Source organism: Haliaeetus albicilla, chromosome 9 (genome assembly GCF_947461875.1).
Source record: "Haliaeetus albicilla chromosome 9, bHalAlb1.1, whole genome shotgun sequence".
Lineage (NCBI taxonomy): Eukaryota > Metazoa > Chordata > Aves > Accipitriformes > Accipitridae > Haliaeetus > Haliaeetus albicilla.
The window spans coordinates 4,105,286-4,127,141 of record NC_091491.1 but is presented as its reverse complement, the minus strand read 5'-3'; the positions used below and the strand labels follow the sequence as shown (position 1 = coordinate 4,127,141).

Below are 21,856 nucleotides of genomic sequence, written 5' to 3'. Positions count from 1 at the left end.
TTTTGTGTTGCCTAGTTGTCTGAGCTCCTAATCTCTACTTCCAGTCTTACAGATATCCATGATTTGCGGGCAAAATTGCACATGGCCTAATTCTGCAAGGTCCTGAGATAGCTCAGCTATTTATGTTGTTTTGGAGAAATGACCATGTTCATCACTGGTTTTATTTGCTGTTTTTATTGTATGAGAAACTTTTGTAGAGAAAGATGAGAATGGTTAGCTGTTACATTTTTATGTATATCTGGGCATTGCAGCTGAATGCTGGTTGTTTCCAGCTGCCTGACATGCTTTGTTCTACAGGAAATTGCAAGTCAGCTTCTTGGTGCTCTCCTCTATTGGTAAATTTTAGACAAATTTAGAGTACGAAGGTGGTATCTCCTAAGATTAAAGATCTCATTTCTAAAGACTTGTGCCCTTGTTGTTCCAGTGCCAAATTTGGGAGGAGGGGGGGCATGTGCATGGGGGGAATGTGAGACTCTCGCCACTTTTAATCAAATTGTTGCTCATTTTACAGTTTTGCCATATAGTGTGTGTGTGTTTTATACCAGAGATTTTTCAGCTATTGAGCCTGTTGGACTCTGACATTTGTCATTATATTAAAAGCTTATTTAAAGACAGGAAATAAAACAGTTTTTCTTATGAGTGAAATTCAGACAGACAAATCCAGCTGTTGCATGTAAAAATAGCTACAGGTGTCCTCAACAGGAGAAAGGTTTTCACACGTTGTTATAGCAACAGAAATTCAGTAGAACTTTAAGATTAGATATTGTCTGTTTTTTCAAAATTTCTATTAACAAAAGCACCCCAATTAATTTGCTTTTTTAAATAAACACAGATTTAATAGGAAGAAATTATGCAGTATATCATTAATTCCAACTTACAGGTTATATCTACCGCTTTTGCATAATATAAAACACAATCTAACTTTTTTTAATAAGTGGTCTAGTGTCAGCTTGAAATATGTTTCATGTTACCTGTACAGCATTTTATATATCTCTTGATGTGGGATGTCTGTTATGTTATACTGTCACTAATTGTTAACACACACACATGAAATTGTATAATCACATTTTTCATGGGAACAGTAGTGTTGTGGCTGAAAGTATGGAAATATGATGAGGAATTTATGCAGATATTTTGTTTTTCAGGACTAGTATTCCGACTTGAAAACATAAATATTTCTCCTATGATTAATGGATGTTTTTAGCAAATGTCAAATCAGCTCATTCTTTGTTTTACAGCTGCTTTTGCATTGATTGCAATTTGTATGCTGGGTATGGCCCCATGGTTTCTTTCCCTAACTTTAGGGGATTGACATATGTGGCAGCAAGACTAATATTTCATTAGAAAAGCTTATCATTCTGAATGCTTCTTATTTTTAGCATAATTTTGATATGTTTTAGGCTTCTGTGTTTGAAAGTTGCTCTGTCTCCCTTTTTTGCTCCACATTTCTTTGTGTTTTGTTATCTGTCCTAATTTCATAATGATATAAACAATATTTAAATAGAAATCTACCTCCCAAACTGAGGAACTAACCTGAGTGGCAAATTATTATTCTTTTCATGCAATTAATGCTTACCTTCTCTTGCCCTTCTTTTCCTCTCCCTTTGACTGACAATTTAAATATTTAAATTGTAGGTTCTTTGGGTCAGGGAGCATTTTCTGCTGTGCTCAGTAGCCATCACTTGAAATTCCGCTTGAATACAAGAAATGACAGTCCAGATACTGAGACTTTTAATACGTAGCAGTACATTTCTGTACGTTCATGGGGGACTACAGTTAGAAGCATTGGCATTGAGAGTTGTGTGTTAAGCCCTTCTTTTCCAGTCACCACCACACTGCTGTTATCGCCATCCATTATTTCTGCTTTGCTTTGCTGCTCCTTTATCCTGTTCAGCCTTTGTATCGTGCCTCCAAGCTGTTTTACTTTGTATGCTCGCTCACTAGCATGGAGGTGACAGGAATACTGTCCTCGGAAGTGCTGAGTGACAAAGAAGACATGATTAGGATTCTAGTCACTGTCACTTGGGAAACTAATACATGGAGTTGCAGAAGGAGCAATGCATGAACAGAAGAGTTGCATGGGAGCAGATGCAGAAATAGAGAGCAGCGTGCAAGGAGAGTGCGGAGGTAGCATAAGAACCACGTAGTGTTCTGTTTTGTTCATACACAGTGTAATTTCTTTGTGACGACCTTATTTATGAAGTGGATAGCAAAGTGTAATATTATCTTCCAGAACTTTCAAAGGAACCTTGATTTGCCTGAAAGCAATTTTGCTGATAAAAATGTGGTTCTAAAATAATTCAGAGATAAATCTAAGGTATCCATTGGTTGGAGTAAAGGTAATTTCTTAAATGGTTTGCAAATTCATTCTCACTTAGACTGATTAAATAATTCCAATCTTTAAATTTCTGGGAAGTATAAGGAGCCTTATTTTTTTAATTCTAAGTTATAATTTGAAATATCCCTGCTATTGTGTCCAAACATAGAATGAACAAATATCTAATACCTGGAAAACTAATGTAAGCAGTATGAGACATAAGGAGACTATTAAGCGTATTTTAGTGCCGCTTCAGTGTAACTTACATTGCAGAAGCAAGTTTGTGTATTTTTACTAGGTTTTTTTCACTGGACTTCAGGTTTGTTTCCATATGAAACTTGGTCTTGGAAATTTTTATGACTAATAAAAGTAATGTTATTCCTTAGGTCATAACTTAAAAGAACTTAGGTCAGCCTTGTACACTGTAGGAACATATTAAGTTGAATCATCTGAGCAAAAATAGATCACCAGAGAGCAGTAGATGAACCTGTTAGAAGGAAATTTGCTGCTCTTTCCAGTCTGGACAGGATAGTAACCGTATCAGCTGATGGGGAATGTTATATAGCTGTGAGAGGAGACATCTGAGGACGTGAGACAGTAGTTGCAAAGGAAGTAACATCAGCAACTGATTTGAGAAGGACATCTCTGTGATTGGATATATCCTTGTTTGAATAAACTTTTTTATTTATAGAAAGAGTATGTTGCATCAGCGCGCTCTGCTAAAATCCAAACACCTATGAGCTTCTGAAATCAGCTACTACTTGGATGATAAGCAACAATTTATGTCAAACAAAATCCACATGGTCCTGGTTTTGCTTAAGTGTCTGTAGTTCTGACAATTTTGTAATGCTGTAACTGTGTGATGTTTACTTTTATGTAGAAAAGGAAATTGAAAATGAAACATGATAATTCAGGGTCATGGTAATGCTACATTGTCTTTCTGGATTCTGAGAGCTACTACTCTATTATATCTGGATACCTTAATGAATCGGGAAAATGCAACTTTTTCCAGGAACAGAAATTGCTTCTAGTTTTTCCATGTTAGATATCTCTGTGTTTGTGGTTATCTATTATCAGTATCGTAAAGTAATCCTAGATGAACTAGAAAAGTTTTCCATATGGTCTTCAAATACAGAGAAGAACTGGCTTTGCAGTCAGGCTCTTCTAAGGTAATTCTTTGTAATAGCTTTTTATCACTGCAGTTTGATTTCCTTTCTGTGTCATGAGGACATAAAGATGAAAGTAAACAATTTTTGTAATTGAAAACAGTAAAAACTTTAACTTCTTGCATTGCATCCTTGTGTAATTACCTTTTTAAGACTTTAGCTTAAAATAACTGAATTAATCTTTTTAACACATACAACAAGTGGTTAAAAATAACAGCTAGTTTTCAAATTACTGTTGACCATACAGTTAAATAAATAAATAAGTCCTAGGGCTTTTAACTATTAGAAAACAAAAAATTCATGAAAATGGGGAGCATAAAGGAAGGGGATATATAAAACACAGAGTATGTATAATTACTTGACTACTTAGCCTTATAAATAGCATACAGAAATCATGTTATGCATAGCTGCATATAGAATAGAGCAAAAATATGCAGAAGGATTGCCTTGAAAAGACCCAAGCTAAGTACTGAGGTATAATAGTTAAGCACGAAAATAGCTTTCCAGGAGACCTCTTCTGTTCTCTGCTATCCAAAATGTTGTTTCTCCAGAATTTTTACTATCTTCTACCTTGCATATCAAGTCTTTCATGAACAGCATGGATTTTCCTTTTTAGATCTAGTTCACATGAGGATAGTCCATCAGAGACATCCTCCCTGGCATGTAATTAAAACAGTGTCCTATCTGAAAAAGGATCCTACCATATCTGAAGAATGGACCTGGTTGTATGAAAGAATTCTGTAACTTGGGAAGGATTTTGCCAGATTCATTTCAGGAATACACAGTCATATTCTCAGTCAATGACCTTTTTCTGTTGGTTTTCTCATTGCCTGCTTCTATTAGCAGATAATACTCCAGTTTACAAATACTGGTAAATATTCCCATGAAAACAGTCAATAAGTTAGCATTAAAATCCACTTATAATTAAATATTAGATATAGTTTCAGTTAATGCTGTCATGTTCTTTCAGTGGGGCCTTGCCCAGTGCTTAGTAAACAAATCTAAACAAATGGATGTGAAAGCTTTCAGAGTGAAACTCTTCTGGATTGCCTGCCAGGCTTTCCATTATTCATAATCAAGATTTTTTTTTTTTTTAATAAGTTGACCTGTTTAATGATAAAAATGCCTGTGAGTATAATTAAATTGAATTCTGTGCTTAAAGTGACCCTCTGATTCATGGGCATTTGCAGTAGAAAGAACAAAAATAAAATTAAAGCCTTATTGAAAGGTACAGTAATTAAGTCTCTCAGTTCTGATTATTACCAGCTGGGATGAGAACAGTGGATAAGCAAATAGTATTCCTCAAGCAAGAGACTGCCAGTATAACGTACCTAGAGATCTGTCTACATGGGAGATGCTTCTCTAGGAAAAAGATTTTTTTTTTTTTTTTTTTTTTTTAAATTTCTCCATGCCCTACCCCCCCCTTCCCAGCCCCAGTAGGGCAGAGAAGGCTTAGAAGAACTGAAATCATTACAGAATAATTTTTTACAAACAGATGTAAAAGAGCTAGTTCTTCACAGTCTTGCATCTTTTTACAGCCATAAATGAGCAACCCTGACTGAGGAACAACCATAAAATGTTATTGCCAGTGTAGATGCCTGGTAGATTTTGCTTTGATAGAGAGTTGACCTCTCTTTCCTTAGGTGTTAAATGGAAATGTGAGATGGAGCAGGCTTTGGACCTGAGAAAAAGATGCCTCTTTCACAGGCAGTCAATATATTATTCGGTGCCTATTTTGAATGATTAAGTAACTAATCTGATTCTAAAAGCATGCCTTTCTATTGCTTTGGACTAAGGGCCTGATTACTATTCTTAATTGGTTACCTCAATTCCCATTGATTTCCGAGAGAGTTAGGACACACCGATATCTTTGTGATCAAGCTCTAAATTCTGTAGCCAGAAGACACTCTTATGTAGGACAGGCACTGGAGGGGGTACACAGCATTGCACAATGTTACTGCAGGTTACGTTATGAGGTTAATTAATAAGGGCTATGCTCTGGAGATACTGTGTCTCTTGAATTACCCTCCTTCCTTTTAAGGAAAAGAGCTAAGGGAAATTTCACATGTTTTTTAATAGAATAGAAAAATCATAGAAAATAGGGCTGAAAAGCAGCTCAGGAGGTCGTTTAGTCCATCTTTCTACCTCAAGGTAGAACTAGCTAAATCTAAACCATATCCTGAGAGGTACTTTTCTGACCTCGTCTCTAAATTTCTGGCAGTGGAGATCCCGCAACCTCCTTATGCAGGCTATTCCAGTTCTTGGTAATTTTAGTTACAGTGGAAAGTTTTTTCTTACTGCCTGATCTGAATCTCTCGTGTTAATTTTTTCAACAGTGTTTGTCCCTTCCTCATGAAGACGTTACGTTGTTTTCTGTGTTAATCTGCCTTATTGTTTCATGTGTGAATTACCGTGTTTCTTTATGCATCATCATTTATTCATGGGTAACATTTTCTAAACTTTTGATCATTCTCATTGCTCTCTGATTGCTTCCCTCTAACATTTGTATTTTTAAAACTAAGATCTTTACTGCAGCTGAAGTAGTTTGGCTATTATCTGGTTGGAGGGAAAAAAATCAGAAAACAGACATTATCCTTGAATCCAGTAGGCATTACAGGATGTATGCACGTATGTACAGAATGGCTGCAGCTTGAGTATTCTTCTGGTGTGTAACCACTGCCCGTGCAAGACATCTCATCTTCAGCACGTGTAGGATAATATGTGACCCTTGAGTGTTCGCAGGGCTGTAATTCACTGGAGGGGCTCTGCTGACGTCATTGCCTTAGGAATGGTACCAAGGGCCCAGAAGTGAACTGGGGCGTGCATTCACTCTTTAGCCATCTGTTGTTTTTTATTACAGCCTCCAAATTCTTCATATTTTGATCTCACATATTTCTCTTAAAATCTGAATGTCTTCCCCCCCTGCGAAAGGGAAGTTAAATTGTAACCAGTAAAAATATAGGAATGGCTGAAAGAATATGCCTTGTGAAGGAGTAATCTTGATGTGAAAATTGTGGTACATGTTTGAATTTTGTTCTGGCAGTTTCTATCTGTCCTTTTAGTAAACTCTTTTCAACAAGCTTTGTTGGGCGTGCTCCTTGCTATCTCTATCCTGGATCTCTTACGCACAGAACTTGCTTGTGGAGTATTGGGTGTTTTGTGCCAAATAAGCAAATGGATGATCCTTCTAAAACTCTTCTGCGTTTGCCAAGCTGAGAATCCTGGTATCTTCTGGTGAGTGGCTTAGGCTTCACCTAGGTCTTTAGCAAATGAAGTTTCTTATAGAAGAGTTACTAATATTTGAATCTACTGGCCATAATGGGAAAAAATCATAAGTATTCATTACCTATTCCACTGTATGATGATGCACTATATCAAGTTGAGTCTAGCAGAAATTTAAATGAATTACACTATCCATTTTTTAAATTTTTTGTAGTTTTGTATTGAATTATATCAACTGCTGAGTGTTGCTGTGATATGTTTACTGTTCCCTTTAAAAGAGAGGTAAAAATCAGGTTATCAGAAATGGAGTGTAGTCATATTTAAAATTTATGTGACAATGATAGAATGGACTTATGTATGTTTTATTTGTTTAAAAGCAAGGTAAAGTCATAACTTAGAGTTTACATATTATGCATGAACAACCTTGAAATATTGTGCTAATGGTATAAAGGAGAGGGCAGTAGACTGGCTTTAAGAACATATTCTGAAGTTAAATTATGAATTTTGCCTGAGACTGAGCACTGTGTCTGTCTGAAGGCTGATGTAACTTCCACTGGAAGACTCAATCCCAAACATGCAGTGCAATGGACTTAGTTTAACAATATTTTTCTGTCTCAAATTTATGTAAATCTAAGTGACTTCCTGAGTACTCCCACTTACGAAGGGTTTCATCAAGAAACAACATAATATTAAATACATGTAGTGAAAAATTTGTTTTCTTTTTTCTTTTTTCTTTTTGTCTTTTTTTTTTTTAATTGGTTGCTGCTTTAGATTCTTTAAAATACGATACTTCAACAGGTATTTTATTTCCAGTAGTGAAACTCTGAAGGAAATATATAGAGACTGGTTATTGGAACATCCTGTAGTTCAGCCTGGACTATTTTTTTCTCTAATTTCCTCTATTTCCTGACCATTTCACATTTCTTGTCTTTTTCTGCACCTTCACGTCACAACAGTCTCTTTTGGAGGAAATAGTTTGTCCTGGAAGGATGTCCAAAAAAAATGTTGGGAGGTCTTCTCTGTTAATCATCAGCTCATCAGACTTGGGCGACACAAAGCAGAGGTGTTGACTGGAGGAGTCAGTTTGCATTGCAGGTGCCTGGGCTATGGGGTGGGATGTGGCAGAGTGAAAAGATAATCAATGGAGAGGATAGAGAGGAGCAAATGTCTGATTATTTCTACCATCTTCCTCCCTTACTGAAGGCTCTGGTGGATATAGGATGCAGAAGTATTGGCAGTCCTGATTTAATGTTACTCACTGTTTCTTTCTCTTATCAGTCTTTCTCATTATTTTCCTTTAATAAATTCCAGAGTAGCTGCAATGAAAGAGAAATACTTTCTAGCTTGGAAGTAAAATATATCAGCATGTCAATCTCCCTTATGAATGAAATGCCTAAGACATTCACAATGTAAGAAAGATGTCTTTAATTATTGTAGTAGCAAGTATGCAAATTAATCTCAATCATTCTATTGATTTTTTTTCTGTCTTTCTTTTTTGGTAAGGTTTTGCAGATATCTAAACCTGAAGAGTTACTCAGACATGTCTTATTGTACATTATTGTTCTCTTCCTTGCAAACCTTTCGTAACTGCTACTGAACGTCAGAGAAAAGCTTTGATGACTGAGGTGCTAAAATCAGTAAGATTCACTATTGTTTTCAATTGGGATCACATTAAACTCAACACATGCACTAAAAAGGGCCCATACACTCCTCCTTTTCCAGCCTAAATGAAGTTTGCTATCAAAACAGACATTTTCTTTCTAACAAGAGTAGATCTGTATTTAAGAAATGGCTATAAATGCTAATATTTTTTTGCAGTTTATCCATTTTTCTTCTTGCTAGATAGATTAGGGCAATATGTTTTGCAGGAGGAAGAATACTGAAGGAATACTCCTTTGGTCCTTGAAGTCATTCCTGCGGGAGAGGGAGCATAGCAGAGATATAAAGTCCTCCATCAAATGTAGAAACCCTTTTCCCCCATGTCCAGGACTATGATTGTTTCCTGTGATGCTGCCTACTGAAGATTAATGACATTTTCATAGTTTTATATTTAAAACAAAGGGAAGATGAGAGAAATGAGACATTAAATAAATGAAAACAAAAAAATGTAGCTCCCTGGATCAGGGATCTTTAGAAAATATGTAATCTACCCTTCTGTGTTGTCTAAATTAAGCAGCACTTTTTCCTAATATAATGGTGACTCATTGCTAAAAGGCAGAAGAGACACATGAAGAATTGTGCAATACTGCATTATTCTTGACAAGCTATGCTAAATATCAAGAATTAATATATAGCTATAAACAGGGGACAGAAGTGGTTTTCCTTATTGGATTTTTCAGACCTCCTGTCATGGGCTGTCCTTGTCAGTAAGAGAGTGTGGTCTGTCTTGGCTTTGAACGGCAGAGTGAGGTGGATTTGCATTCTTGCGTGCATTGTTTTCCCTTTCTTTGTTTTGTGGTTACTTGAACTTATGTCTCTATTTTATCATCATAAGCGTTTTGTTTTACTGCCATCTAGCCCATATGAGAGTGCATCAGTGCTAAAGCTCAAACCTTGCTATACTTTATTTGGGAATGAATTGATTTTCTTGCCGTCTTTGGTACTAATAAAAATCTATAAATCAAATGCATGATTTCAGCAAAAACGTGGCATGGCTGGTGATTATATAACCAGCCCTGATCAAAAAGAACACGCTGAATATTAGAAAACACAGAGTTGTGATAAAAGGGTGAGATTTTTGTCACCAGTCCATTATTGTTTTATAACAAAGCTATAACATATTATACTTGTTTAATTTCCCTGATCCCTGAGGAGATCGTGTTGCTGCCTTTGCATTCCACCATGTTTGATTTTGCTACAGTTTATTAATCTAATTTGAATTAGGTTTTTAATTTTGAAACAGAAAAACAAAGCTAATGAATTTATGTCTAACCATTAAAGATAGTGTAGGGTGGAACATGCCTTTTTTCTGCATATATAAAAATCTACAATGTTTTACATTTGTAAAGGTTTTTGGATGGGGTCTTTTTGCTCATACTAAAGGGAGTTTAATTATGCAAGGTGCTTAATTTGCATTTCTGGAAGTTTTGAGCTTCTTCAGCTCATGCCAGATCAAGCCCCTAACTTTTCATTCTCAGTAACTTCAGGAAAGATTTGGACCTAGATTACTCTTTCATACCCCCTGCAGTTTTTCCATCTGCTTTTTACAGTACGTTTTAGAACAAAATTCAGAATAATATTTGTGACTGCATGGATGAAGCAGGATTCTTCCTATATTCTCTCTATGTTATGGGAGCAACTGCTAATTGTCTGTTCCACCTGTGGCACTAATGTTCCTGGTTTGTGACCACAGCTCTCATCCTACTAACCTGAGACAAAGAAATGAGAAAGTCATGATGCACTGTGGAACCCAGGAACTGAAACAGGAAAGAGACAGATGAGGAGTTCACTAAAGTAAATACAATAATATTTTATTAGGTAGTCATAGTTTTGTAATATGCTGTCCTTTCCTAGGATTAAAACATAGTTTCCAGGTATTAATGAATTAAATTTCACAGTACTCTTCTAAAGTTTTAATGCAGTAAACCTTTTTGACACCTAGATGGATGGATGTGTAGAGATTAAAGAAGTGTCATTTGTCAGATGCAGAACCTGGGAGCAGTGCTCAGTCTCCTATCATGTTACATCTTCCAATTTACTACCGCTGTGTTATTATAACTTAAACCTTGCTTTAACAGTAACTTTTCCTACGTTATCTCCAAGCTCAGCTGGTGTTCCTAATCTTTTTTTTTTTCTTGGTATATTATTTTCAATCTAACCAATTGCAGTTGTGTCTTTTATGTTGACTCCAATCATCATTAAAAAGCTCACTTATGCAGGTGCACCGCCTGTATTTTTATTTGAAAACTATCTGCCCTTGAGGCAATCTTTGTGCTGCCTGACTGTGCTTCTGATAGATCCAGTTGCATGCTATTAGCAGTCTTTTACAGCTAAATCCAACAAAAATAATTCATTGCTATTTTTCAGTGTGGATTTAGAATACAAGTTTGGTTGGTGTTTTTGTTTTGGTTTTGTTTGGTTTGGTTTTGGGCGTTGGGGGTTTTTTTGCATTTGGTGCTTTGTTGACTGTTAAAAATTCTTGCACTTTCATGGCTCTTCTCATGGTCTGTCTAAACTCTGTAATGGAATTGTCTGTTCCAACTAAGAAAACATACTTGGATTTCATCTTTACTTGATTGCTTCCTCCTGAATTTGTTCTTTTGTGATTACATAATTACTATTTCAGTTTACTGCTACCCTTAGTCCAGAACTGTGCCTTTCAGAGGCCTCTCTGTTTCTTTAGTTTTTCAAGGCCATTATCATTGGTAGAGTTGGTACTGGCTGTGTGTTTTGCAGGCATAATTGATTGCATTTTTTATTTTCAAAATATTACTTGGCACAATGTTTTAATGATGTCTTTTCTGGGTTAGCTACATGCTTTTGTGTGACCTTCAACCTTCTATCTGTTTTAGTAATCTTCCTTTTCCCAAGGAGTCTGTGGTGATTGTTCATATTTAAACACACACACACACACACGTATATACATGTATATGTATTTCAGCTACAGATGTTGAGTATTTTCCTTCAAGTCAGTGTCTCAGTATGATGTAGATTAGGGGATGAGACATCAAGGTAGACAGATGATTCTAACCATTCTCATTTTTGTTGAAAGTCCCATCATAGGTGTAGAAAATCAAGATGATATTCACATTATTCTGGTTAAATTTTAGCTTGGATAACTTCAATTCCTGTATAGATTCCCACTGTTCTTTCTGGCATGGTCCATTTTTTTGCTGTTTGTTCAAAACAGTTGTGTAATGTTTCTATCCATGGTTAGCAATTTTCTGGTTTTCATCCAAGGTAGCTTTTATGTCAATGCTGATAGAAGTAATCATTTATTTTTAGATTCTATAAAGCACTGTAGATATAGAAGATAATAATTTGTCTCAAAGGTTCCTTATTTTTTATTAATGTTTTGATTTCATATTCTCTCTGTCTGCATATCACTTACTCTCTGAATATGTATTACCATTGTAATTGATAGTGTGACTCCTAAGTAACTCTCTTAACTGCTGATTATAACTGTGACACTGCTCCATTTGAAGAAGTTTTGAGCCTACTCATCACCGTGGCTGAGTCAGTCCTCACTAGTGTATTATTTACAATCCTAGTTCATGGAGCTTCAAACAAGTTCTGTTGTGTTTGAGGAAGATGTCTTCTGATCTAAGTTTTTGCCGGATCCTGAATTAACTTTCAGACGATGTTGCTTGTTTGCGTTTGTTTATCTTCCACAGAAATAAACCCCTAAGTTTTACACATGTATTACATGATTCCATGTTCTACTGTATGTTTAACTATGCACAGGATGGACCTAGTCCAGGCGCTGGACAAAGGCAAGACAATAACACAGATTTTCATCTCCTTTCCACTTTTATTTTACTCAGGCTTGTGTTGTCTACAGGCTATTCTGTGCTGCCTCCTTTCTTGAGGTATTATGTAACAGATTCTTTCTTATATTTAGAGCTCGTCTGTCTTCTGAAGAGATCACAGGTTTAATAATAAACTTAGAGGAAAAGATGACAAACTTTCTTGAGGGGGTAGAGAGAAAGAAGAGGTTGTTGGGTTATTCTTACATGAGCTGCATTAGATTGGGGCAGCATTATTGCCTCTGAGGTATGTGAATGGATTGTGTTAATCCAACATGGCTTGTACAAAAGAAAATGGAACAAATAAGATTGTAAGGAAAAGCTGATTCTTTTGCATAAACAAAGCCCCCATTTTGGTGAATAGGCAGGTAGAATTTGTGTTGTATTGAGAAGTCCGTGGTAGAGAAACATGTCTTTAATCTTGCAAGATTTACTTTGTAAAGTCATAGCTATAAAAGGTGACAGCTCTTATTTTCAGTTGACCTTATAACAGTGATTGGAATGTGTACACAATTTTGTTTTTAAATGGTGCTGGAAATAATTTTAGGACATGTTTTCCAAGTTTTAAATAATTCACTGTACCTTTTCAGGATGGGAGAGAGGCTACAGCACTGCAGACTTGTTTGAAATCCTCAGCTTGTTCAGAATCAATTCATATAGCCTTTGTGCGCAAAAAGAGCTATATATAGATACATACTGCAGGCAAGCCGCATGTTATACAGGCTCAGGACCTGCTTTACCCAAAGCAAAAGCCATGTTCTTCATCTTTTGAGCATGGTCACTCCTATGACGTACGGCATCTTCAATACAACTGTCTCAGTGAAATCAGAGCGCAGATTTTAAACAAGCCTCTGAAATGGGAGAGGTGGGGAAGCTAAGTCAAAGAAGAGGGAGTGAGGAAGCACAGAGATCCATGTCACTTGAGCCTGCTTGACAGTTTGGATACTAGGGCTCATTCCTACAATCTAACACGTGATGGAGCAGTTTCAGTTGCCTTAATAATCTGACATGACCCCAAAGTGATATTTCCCCCCCTATTTCTTTAGTATTTGGAAGGAGGAGGTTGGTTTGGGTTTTTTTACCTCTCCAGGTTTTAATTTTTTTTTCTTTTCACTCCTTAGAGAAGCTACAATTTGCAGAATTTCCTGCTATAAATAGATCCATATAGAAAGCGGAAGGTGAACTATAAAAGGAAAACTGTTTCGTTTAAGCTTATGTTGCTACAACTACTCCCCCAGTTCTTCTCTCTGCAGCATTTAAGTGTAAATCTCCTTGCATTTGTGGGCATGGTTCTCCTCGTGAATCGATTGTGTATAGTGAATTTCATACTGGTGCAGTCCCCTGTGATGTCAGTACAAGGTGAGAAAGCAAGAGTTTCCCCAAATTTCTATCCAGACATAGCTGAACAGAGGCATGTTATCCCATCAGTCAATCAAGACAGCTATTTGAATGCATCTTTTAAGCCTCAAAGAGCATAAACTCAACTACTGTGTTTAAAATAATTTGTCAAGTATTGTCAAAATAATTTCTGTCCCTGTTGTTTTTTGTGTGTTCAATGTTTCATGATGTGGCCTCTTAAAAAAGAGGCATAGAGGAGAGACAGGACTTGGGATTTCCATGTCCCACCCTTGAATAGGAAGTTGGATTTGCCATTGTAAAATGAAGATAATACCTGTGCTTTTTCCAGCTGAAGGGAGGAGGGATTATAGGCAAAGGGGGAGAGAAACACTGAGTTCAACACTATGAGGTGCTTTTAGATCATTAACTGGAAGGTATAGAGCCATGCTAAATAACATGTAAATAAATAAGTTCAGGTTAATAATACTAAATAGCAGTTTGATGTGACCTGTTCAATCAAATAAAAATCTGTGCCTTTTTTTTTTTTTTTTTTTTAAATAATGTACTGTGTTACTCTTACCTGCCCTTCGTGAATGTGATTATTGAAGATGGATAGCAGTAGGTTTTGCTGTTGTCTCTTTAGGAAATCTTTTAAAACAGGATTGGAAGCAGAATATTTTACAGCCTGTGGAAAAACATCTAAAGGCTGCCATTGTGTTGTTGAGGCAAGAACAACTGAAAGCCCTAATGCATTTTATCTGCTGCTCTGTTCCTCAACACTATAAATAATTCAGATCTGTTGGCTTAACTACTACTGGCAACTGTTATTTATTAAGAATGACTGAAATAACTATGTGGCTCAGTAGAACAGAATGCATTAGGGAATTTAATGTGAAGTAGAATAGTTAAAACATTTTGATTATCCTTTAAAGAAAAAAACCTAAAACCCTAAACCTGCCAATGTTCTTTGCAATTCTGCAAAGGACAAGCGACAGTGGCAATTAGGATGTGATCTTTCCAGAATAAGTCAATGTTTATTCCTTTAAAAGAGCACTGATATTAGAGCCCCATTTATCCCTCTGGTGTCCTGTTCTGCATGCACTGATGTCAGTAATTTTGAAACTGAGGTTCCAATAAAATGTTTAATTGCCCCACTGTATAAAGTTTGAATCTACTTGTAGTTATATGTTTATCTGTAAAATTATTTTTAAAGGTACTGTATAGTCTTTTCATGTTTGCTTTTAATTTGATTATCTTGCATGTCATGCTGAAGAGAAAGTAGGTAAAAGAGCAGCAGTATTTTGTGGTGATCAGTGCAAGTGAACTGCAGTTCTCTTGTTCCATTCCCAGTTTAGGGTTAATTAATAATGCTCAGCCCTTCTTGGTACTATTCATCATTAGAGTTGAAATTGCTTTCCAAAGGGCAATATCATTATCCCTATTTTGCAGACAAAAAATTAAGTCATTGGAAGGGCTAAGATCAGGCAAGGTATTGCTACAGCAGAAACAGAATATGTTACTATGGAGTGGCAGATATTTAGCGTACATTATAAGATGTATTACTGTGTAACACCAGAATGCTTTTGCAAGTCAACTGATTATAAATGGTGCATTTGGAATAAATTTTGTATCACAAAAGAGTTGACATCCAGGACTCAGATGACTAATTATCTAATCTTACATCTGGCATAAACACCCAAGCCATTTGTATGATGAACTGCGTTTCACAAGAGTGAGAAGGGAGCGAGAGAACATTCTCTGCTGACTCAGTGGTTGTAAATCTTCTGGGGTGTGTTTTGCCTTATATTTGATATTTGTTCAATGGGTTGAAAGAAGTTAAGTGATCAAATGTCACTTGAAAATCCTGGCCTGCAGCTTTTTTCTCATTTACACAAAGACAAATATTACAATACAAGCACAATTATTTGGGGTCTAGCTCTGTGTGGTGTTACTGAAAGCTGTTCATCTGAATGAGCACTGTAGATTCATTGTCTTCACCCTTTTTTAAAGAAGTCATTTTACATTTTTTCGCCTTAATGATGATCTGTAGTAGCGATACAAATTAAGAGAGCGGTATGTGCTGCTGTGCAGCATTTTGTTTCATTTGTTTGAAATTAAGTCATTAACTATAACAGCACAATACATTTTTCTTTTTGACTAGTAATCAGAGGGCTTTGGCATGTTAATCTCATCTGAAATAAAATAGATGCTCTGCATTGGATGATTCTTATTTAACTTTTATTTCCGAACACATCAAATTTGTATGACATATCTCTTCAGGTTAAGGGAAGCATCAATGAAAGTTTATTTTTAACAGAGAGGGAAAAATAGAAGATGAATCAGTGGTAAGTAAATTATATGCCTGAACTTTTAGGGGCAAAGTGTGCCTGCTATAACAAAGTTTTCTAGATAGTGTGTCATTTTATAGTAAGGAGAGAAATCATCAAAAACTCCAACTAGAACATAAAATACCTGAAATAAAAAGAATATATGTTCGTATCTTCAGAGCAAGTTTGGACACTCTCATTGATTTTAGACAGCATCTCATTCTGCCTTGACAAAATACAGAATTTATAAATTAAATTTTATGTATACTGTGTATGGTTTTATGCTGATGTTGGCACACTTTCAGATGTAAAATTAAATTACTTTTTCCAATAAGGCAGCACAGATTGAAGCATGGATTCCTTTCTTTGCTAATGGAACTAGTAGAAAGATATTGAATTATGCTGACTTTCAAATTGACTGAGAGCCAGAGAGAGAGAAATCAATGACAATTTTAATGTCCTGTAGAGCTTTTAAACAGGCCTCAGTCTAGCAGAGCAACTCACTGTGAGATAACTCTTGTTGACATTGGTTTTCCAGTTAAAAAATGTACTTCAGGTAAGCACGCATCTTGCATAGATGTAAGCTTCGTTACCATTCCAGACATGGAGATGCTAAGTAGGCAGTGACTGGTTTTTGGAATGGCAATAATAAGACTCTGGTTACAAGGTATGCATGTCACTCAAATGTTAGGCGTTTCTGTTGGAACAGAGAATGCGCCATGTAAATATGCAAGCTAATCCCTGTAAAACAATAACAAAACCCAGAAGGATCTTTTATTTCAGTATAAATTCCTGAAAGTCACATGCATGGGTAATTCCAATAAATTATCTTTATTTTGATTAATTAATGATAGGGTAAATGCATTTTTTAAACTATGTATTTGCATTTACATAGCTGAATCCTAAAGAGCTAAGCTTTATAATAAATGTCCATCAAATACATGGATTGTTGGTATTTTTTTAAATTTTATAATAATATTTTTATGAGTTTGTAAAATGCATTTTATAGCAGTAATTAAAGTTTTATAAAAGACTATCCAATGTCTCAGAATCTTGCTGCTGAGATAGAAAAGGTTCTGATTTAGATAGGGGGAGACTGCTGTATAGATACATCTTCAACATCTCGCTATTGAAACTGAGGTTCATGGATTCTGGTCCATTTCTGTAATAAAATGATTTCTCTTTGCAGTCCTTCAAAGTCTAGGTTTACCTTTCTTTTAATAACAGATGGGTATAATATGGCTGTGAAGGACTTTAGTCCTGGAATATGATTTTTCAGTAGCAAACTTTGTATCTTCAATTTTTTGATGTAATGAAGAAAACTATCATACAGTCACTTCTGGGAATTCAATTTCTTGCAGTAATTTGGCTTTCAGCTCCTGGAAGATTCATCTTGGGTTTTTAAGGGTTGTTCATGTTATAGTAGACAACTTCTGTCGTTTTAAAAGCAGCTTTTAATGCAGGTAGCATCAGCTCCACAGAGATTGAAATATAAGTAACCTCAGAACTGCCATATTGTGAGAACGAGTTAGAGAAATCATAGAATTAGGTTTCAAAGATAATATACAGACCATCTCTTCAGCACAGTAGCTCTGTAGAAGCTGTTGTATGCAGTCTGGATTCTTCACAGTTCACCCCTTTAGTGTCAATTGCATTTTAGTGACAGTCTTTAAATCACAAATGCTTATGAGTGGTTTGTGGTCAGCAACCATTTATTTTTAAAATATACACTAGTCTTCATGACATTGTACCTCATCAAAGAGACAAAGGTGACCTTTTTATCTTGTCTTGCTTATATTTCGTTAGCTTTATATACTGCAATGTGCACCTACCCCTGCAGAGAAAGGAAGTAGTGACCTGCTATGTGGCAGAAAATGGATTAGAGGTCTCAGTTTAATTCATGTGTTGACGATGGTATGTTAAAAGTCAAGGGCTTCCCTTAATGACCTGTATTGTCAGATGAAATTCTAGTATCGTCATTCCAAGAAGTTGATTTCAAAAGTCTGGTTTGTAAGGAAGCAAAGCTATTGTGCTTGCTCACTCTGTCTGCCTGTCGGGTTCCTCCCACTGATAAGCTAAACCTTGCAGACCAATTTCAATGAAATTCAAAAGATGGGTTGAAGTCTGAAAGATAACTGAATACCTGTCAATTTTCTGAAAACTGGCAGCAGGGTGGGTGAGAACAGCCTCTCCAAGGTGAGGGTAGGGAGGGCTGAGCCCTGATGGATCCATCTGGCGGAGGGCCAGCCCATGCCCAGTTCCTGGTGTCTGTGCAGTTTGTCCTGTAGAAGAGATGGTGACGTGGGGGGTTCCAGGGAAAACCAGCTCTGCTGGAGTGGGGAGTCAAGGGGCAGAGCATGCACATCTGCAGGGCACCTGGGCTTGCTCTTCCTGCTGCTGGTGGCCTCACGCCTCTTTCTTGGCTTTTATTTAGCTTCTAGTGAGAAAGATTTTTGCAGCAGTGTGCTAGAAAGCCTGTGTTAGATGTGTTCTGAAACACATTGGTGCGAGAGAGGTTGAACACGTGTGTGAACATAGCTCAAAAGGGGCCTGATCTTAGATTTGGCATCCATTGACAAATCTAGTGCCAGCTGCCTCTGGACCCCAGAGGCTGGGAATTTGAGCTGCACTCCCCTGCAGTGCTCCGACTGGAGAGAAGAAGTAGGATATCCCTTTGCAGCCAGGTATCCGAGGTAGTCAGATAAAAGAATGTATGTTCATGCTCTTGCAATCATGCTTTTGTGAGCAATTTTTTTTCTTCATTTATTTTTTTCAGCATTGTGCCAGTATTTTAATTTTGCTCTCTGCCCTGATTTTTTTTAATTAGTTTGATATGCCATGCGGCACAGCACTTCCTTTACTTCCTTATGTATAATATCCTATCAAAAACCCCTGACAGATGAGTGCAGCACCTGAGTCCTTTTATGGGATCAGTGCCAATGTGCTCATAATTGAGTTCTGTGGTTTTGCAAGTGTTTCCCATCTGATCACCAAACGTGATTTCCTAGAGGTTTCCATTCATACCTATTTCACATATCCTTTACTAGAGAGAGCATTTTGTTGACTCTTACTATCATTAAAAAGTGAGGAAAGAATTTGAATATTTTTTTATCTCGGATTAGATCTTAATTTGTGAACAAGTCAAAGCCAATGTCTTTGACTTGTAGTGGTTAACAAGTGATAGTTAAAAGGTTATTTCTAAAGGCTTTTTAAAATTGTTGCTCTTTTGGTGTTTTTTGAAGTTGGTTATTTTAAAATTGAGACTATAAAGTATTTTTACCTCAGGCATAGCTGTCAAATATGAGCTTCATATAAGGTTTTATTCTATTTTATGAGATAGACTTTCAGTGATTACAACTAAGCTCAGAACTTGCATTATTCACCATCAGCAAAATCTGCGAGCCTAATAAGAACTTGCAAAGGGAAATTATTGTTCCTACAAAAGCAATTTTATTCTCATTCACTATATTTATCTGTGGGTCTTTAGGACATTTCTGAGACCATAGCCTCTGTAAATGCTTTGACAAGATACAGCTATTACAAAATAATTACAGTGATAAATACTGAAGGTCTGATTGGTATGTTGAAGCATCTTAATCCAGCTGTTGAAGATGTTATCTAATGACCAGTGCCTCTGTTTTGTTTTTTTTTTTTTTTTTAATGTCTAGTTAAGATAGACTTAACTGCAGGAAAATATCTGTATAAACTTGATCATATGCTCTAGAATATGCCAGTAAGCACAGTGCAAAAGGTGATATTTGGTAAAAAAGAGGTACCATTGCAGTGTCTGTATAGAATATGGGCATGGTAAACACATCAGAAAGAGTGTATTTTTGTAATGGTTGTGTATTATATTTCTGTTGCTTACAACTGTCACCACAAGGACAGAATCATTTTGAATGTGACCAGGCAGCTGTCTCTGTGAAGCCTATAGATAGCAGCTTCCTTGTGTAGCACATTTTCAGCTCCTTCAAACAGATTTATCAAGCATCTTTACTGTCTCAACACTGCCAGCTCAAATGACTTCTCAAGGAGCTTTGGTTATGTAAGCTTTTAAAAGGTGCATTGTTTTTTCCTGTTTCTTTCTTGTTTTGTGTGTGTGTGCTGTGTTGTGGGGTTTTTTTTAGTAACTCACTGCAGCAGCTAAAATCTAGTGCAGAGTTTCACCATGTGTTAGGAAAAAAAACACGCTCCATTTGTCCCAGGCTTTAAATAAGCATCAAAACTTTCACCAGCTGTGCAAAGCAGCAGAACAGCACAGGTCAGAGCAGAGCGGTGAGCTCGCAGGAGAGAGCAATGCTTTGAGAGTGACGAGAGGAGAACCTGCGGAGACGGGAGCTGGAAATAGCATTTGCTTGGCATAATTAGAAGATACATCCGTAATCGTTTTGGGGTCTAAGGACTGCTTAGCAGAATATTCCGTTCTGAGTCCTTCTCTGAGTCCTGTCTGACTTAGAGGAGTTAGGAGACAGGCAGAAGCCCCTCAGCTGGGACCCTGTCCTTCTGGATGACGGCTGAAACAGGAGGCTGCTGAAGGGAGGGCTGGGTAAACAGCCAAAGGATCTTCCCAAAGAATTTCTCTGCTCATTACTGCTGCAGTTCACAGCATGGGAACTTTCAATAATAAAGACTTTAAAGGCTTCTTCAAAGAGCTTCCAAGCTGTATCAGAAGCTCCATCTGGAAGAAGTCTCATGAGACTTTGGAGTGTGTTGTAAATACAGGCCAGGGACACATGAGGTTTTTCTTAAATTGAATCTTGCAAAACTTGCTTTCTAACAAGAACTTGCAACAGGCCACATTACCTCAGGAGTGTTTAGCAAACTGCATCCCTAGTGTAATGTCTTTTGGAAAGGGTGCAGTTAGCTTGTCATCCCTACAAAGTCTTTTACTAGCACAGTAAATTATAGGCCTTATGGGAATGTGCTGTACTTGGTTCTTTTCAGGTCATGTTCTTGGTCTTGGATTGCTGTGTGAAACTATATACGACGCTTTATACTGTTTGCCTGTGGATTTGTTTTGTGTTTCAGCAGATTGAATAGCATTTCTATTTAAATCATGTTTCATTCTAACTAAAACAATTGCTGTTCTGTAGTGTCAGGGGATTCTTGAGGTAATAGGAACACTGTACATTTTGTGATTTACTGACCATTTTGGCCTTTGAAAGGCACCAGTACGTTTCGGTCCATTTTTCCTGCTTTGTTGGGGTTAGTGATGCCTCATCAGTTACACCAGACCATGACAGCGTTAAGTATTTTCAGCATTGGTGGCACTCAATTGTGTATTTTGGTCAGGGGCAGTAATGTGCCTGTAGCATCATTTTCCCATCAGCAGTGCTAATGCTCCAGGAACACCAGCATTACCAAGTTTTAAGAACTTGATGTCTTCCTTTTGTGGTTTTCCCCTTTTGAGATGCATCAACTTTTCTAAAAATGTGTTTACATGGTGCAGTTGTTTATGACTGTGAGTTAGCTGCCTGCATCAGACTAAACCTGCCTGTCTAGAGCTGTTGTTTGCCCACATATTGCACTTAGCACTTCTGGCAGCGTATGAGAACAGACAATACGGAACGAGAAAAAAATATGAAAGCTCCATAAATCTTGTATAGATTGAAAGTATCTTCCACTATCATCTTGATATTTTTCCCTTCAGTTGTGCTGTTATCTAGAAATCACAGAGTATTTTACAGACATTGAATTAAGCCTTCTACAGCCTTCGTCCTTCTCCTCCTCTCCCCCAGGAAATGACATTATTATCCCTTGTTTGTAGATGAGGAATCAAAGGTCTGAGTGGTGAAGTGGCTCGTCCAAGGTCTGTTGCTGAATTAGTGGCATGGCTATGAATCGACACAGGCATTCTAGCTCTCAGCTCTCTGCTAAACAAGATCATGCTCTCCCAGTTTCAATTTGTCGTAACTTAATGAGCATCTAGAATGTGGCAGAAGAATTTATTTTGAGCAGCCAACAGGTAATCCTTAGTTACACAAGCAGCAGGACGCAATGCATCCCTTATGTCCCCACAGA

The 21,856-nt window shown here is 36.9% G+C and overlaps 1 protein-coding gene across 2 annotated transcripts in view; it reads left to right on the top strand.

Moving 5' to 3' along the window:
* The window catches only part of PPM1E (protein phosphatase, Mg2+/Mn2+ dependent 1E), a 67,297-nt gene that overhangs the window by 29,533 nt on the left and 15,908 nt on the right, over nucleotides 1-21,856 (top strand). The window contains exon 1 of one of the 2 annotated variants that reach the window (XM_069791026.1): nucleotides 6,647-6,717. The exons of the other annotated variant lie outside the window; for it this stretch is intronic. Within the exon in view, the coding sequence (XP_069647127.1) occupies nucleotides 6,662-6,717 (56 nt within the window). The 5' untranslated portion in view covers nucleotides 6,647-6,661. Of the gene's footprint in view, nucleotides 1-6,646; nucleotides 6,718-21,856 lie in introns of those variants that run through there. 2 annotated transcript variants of the gene reach the window in all.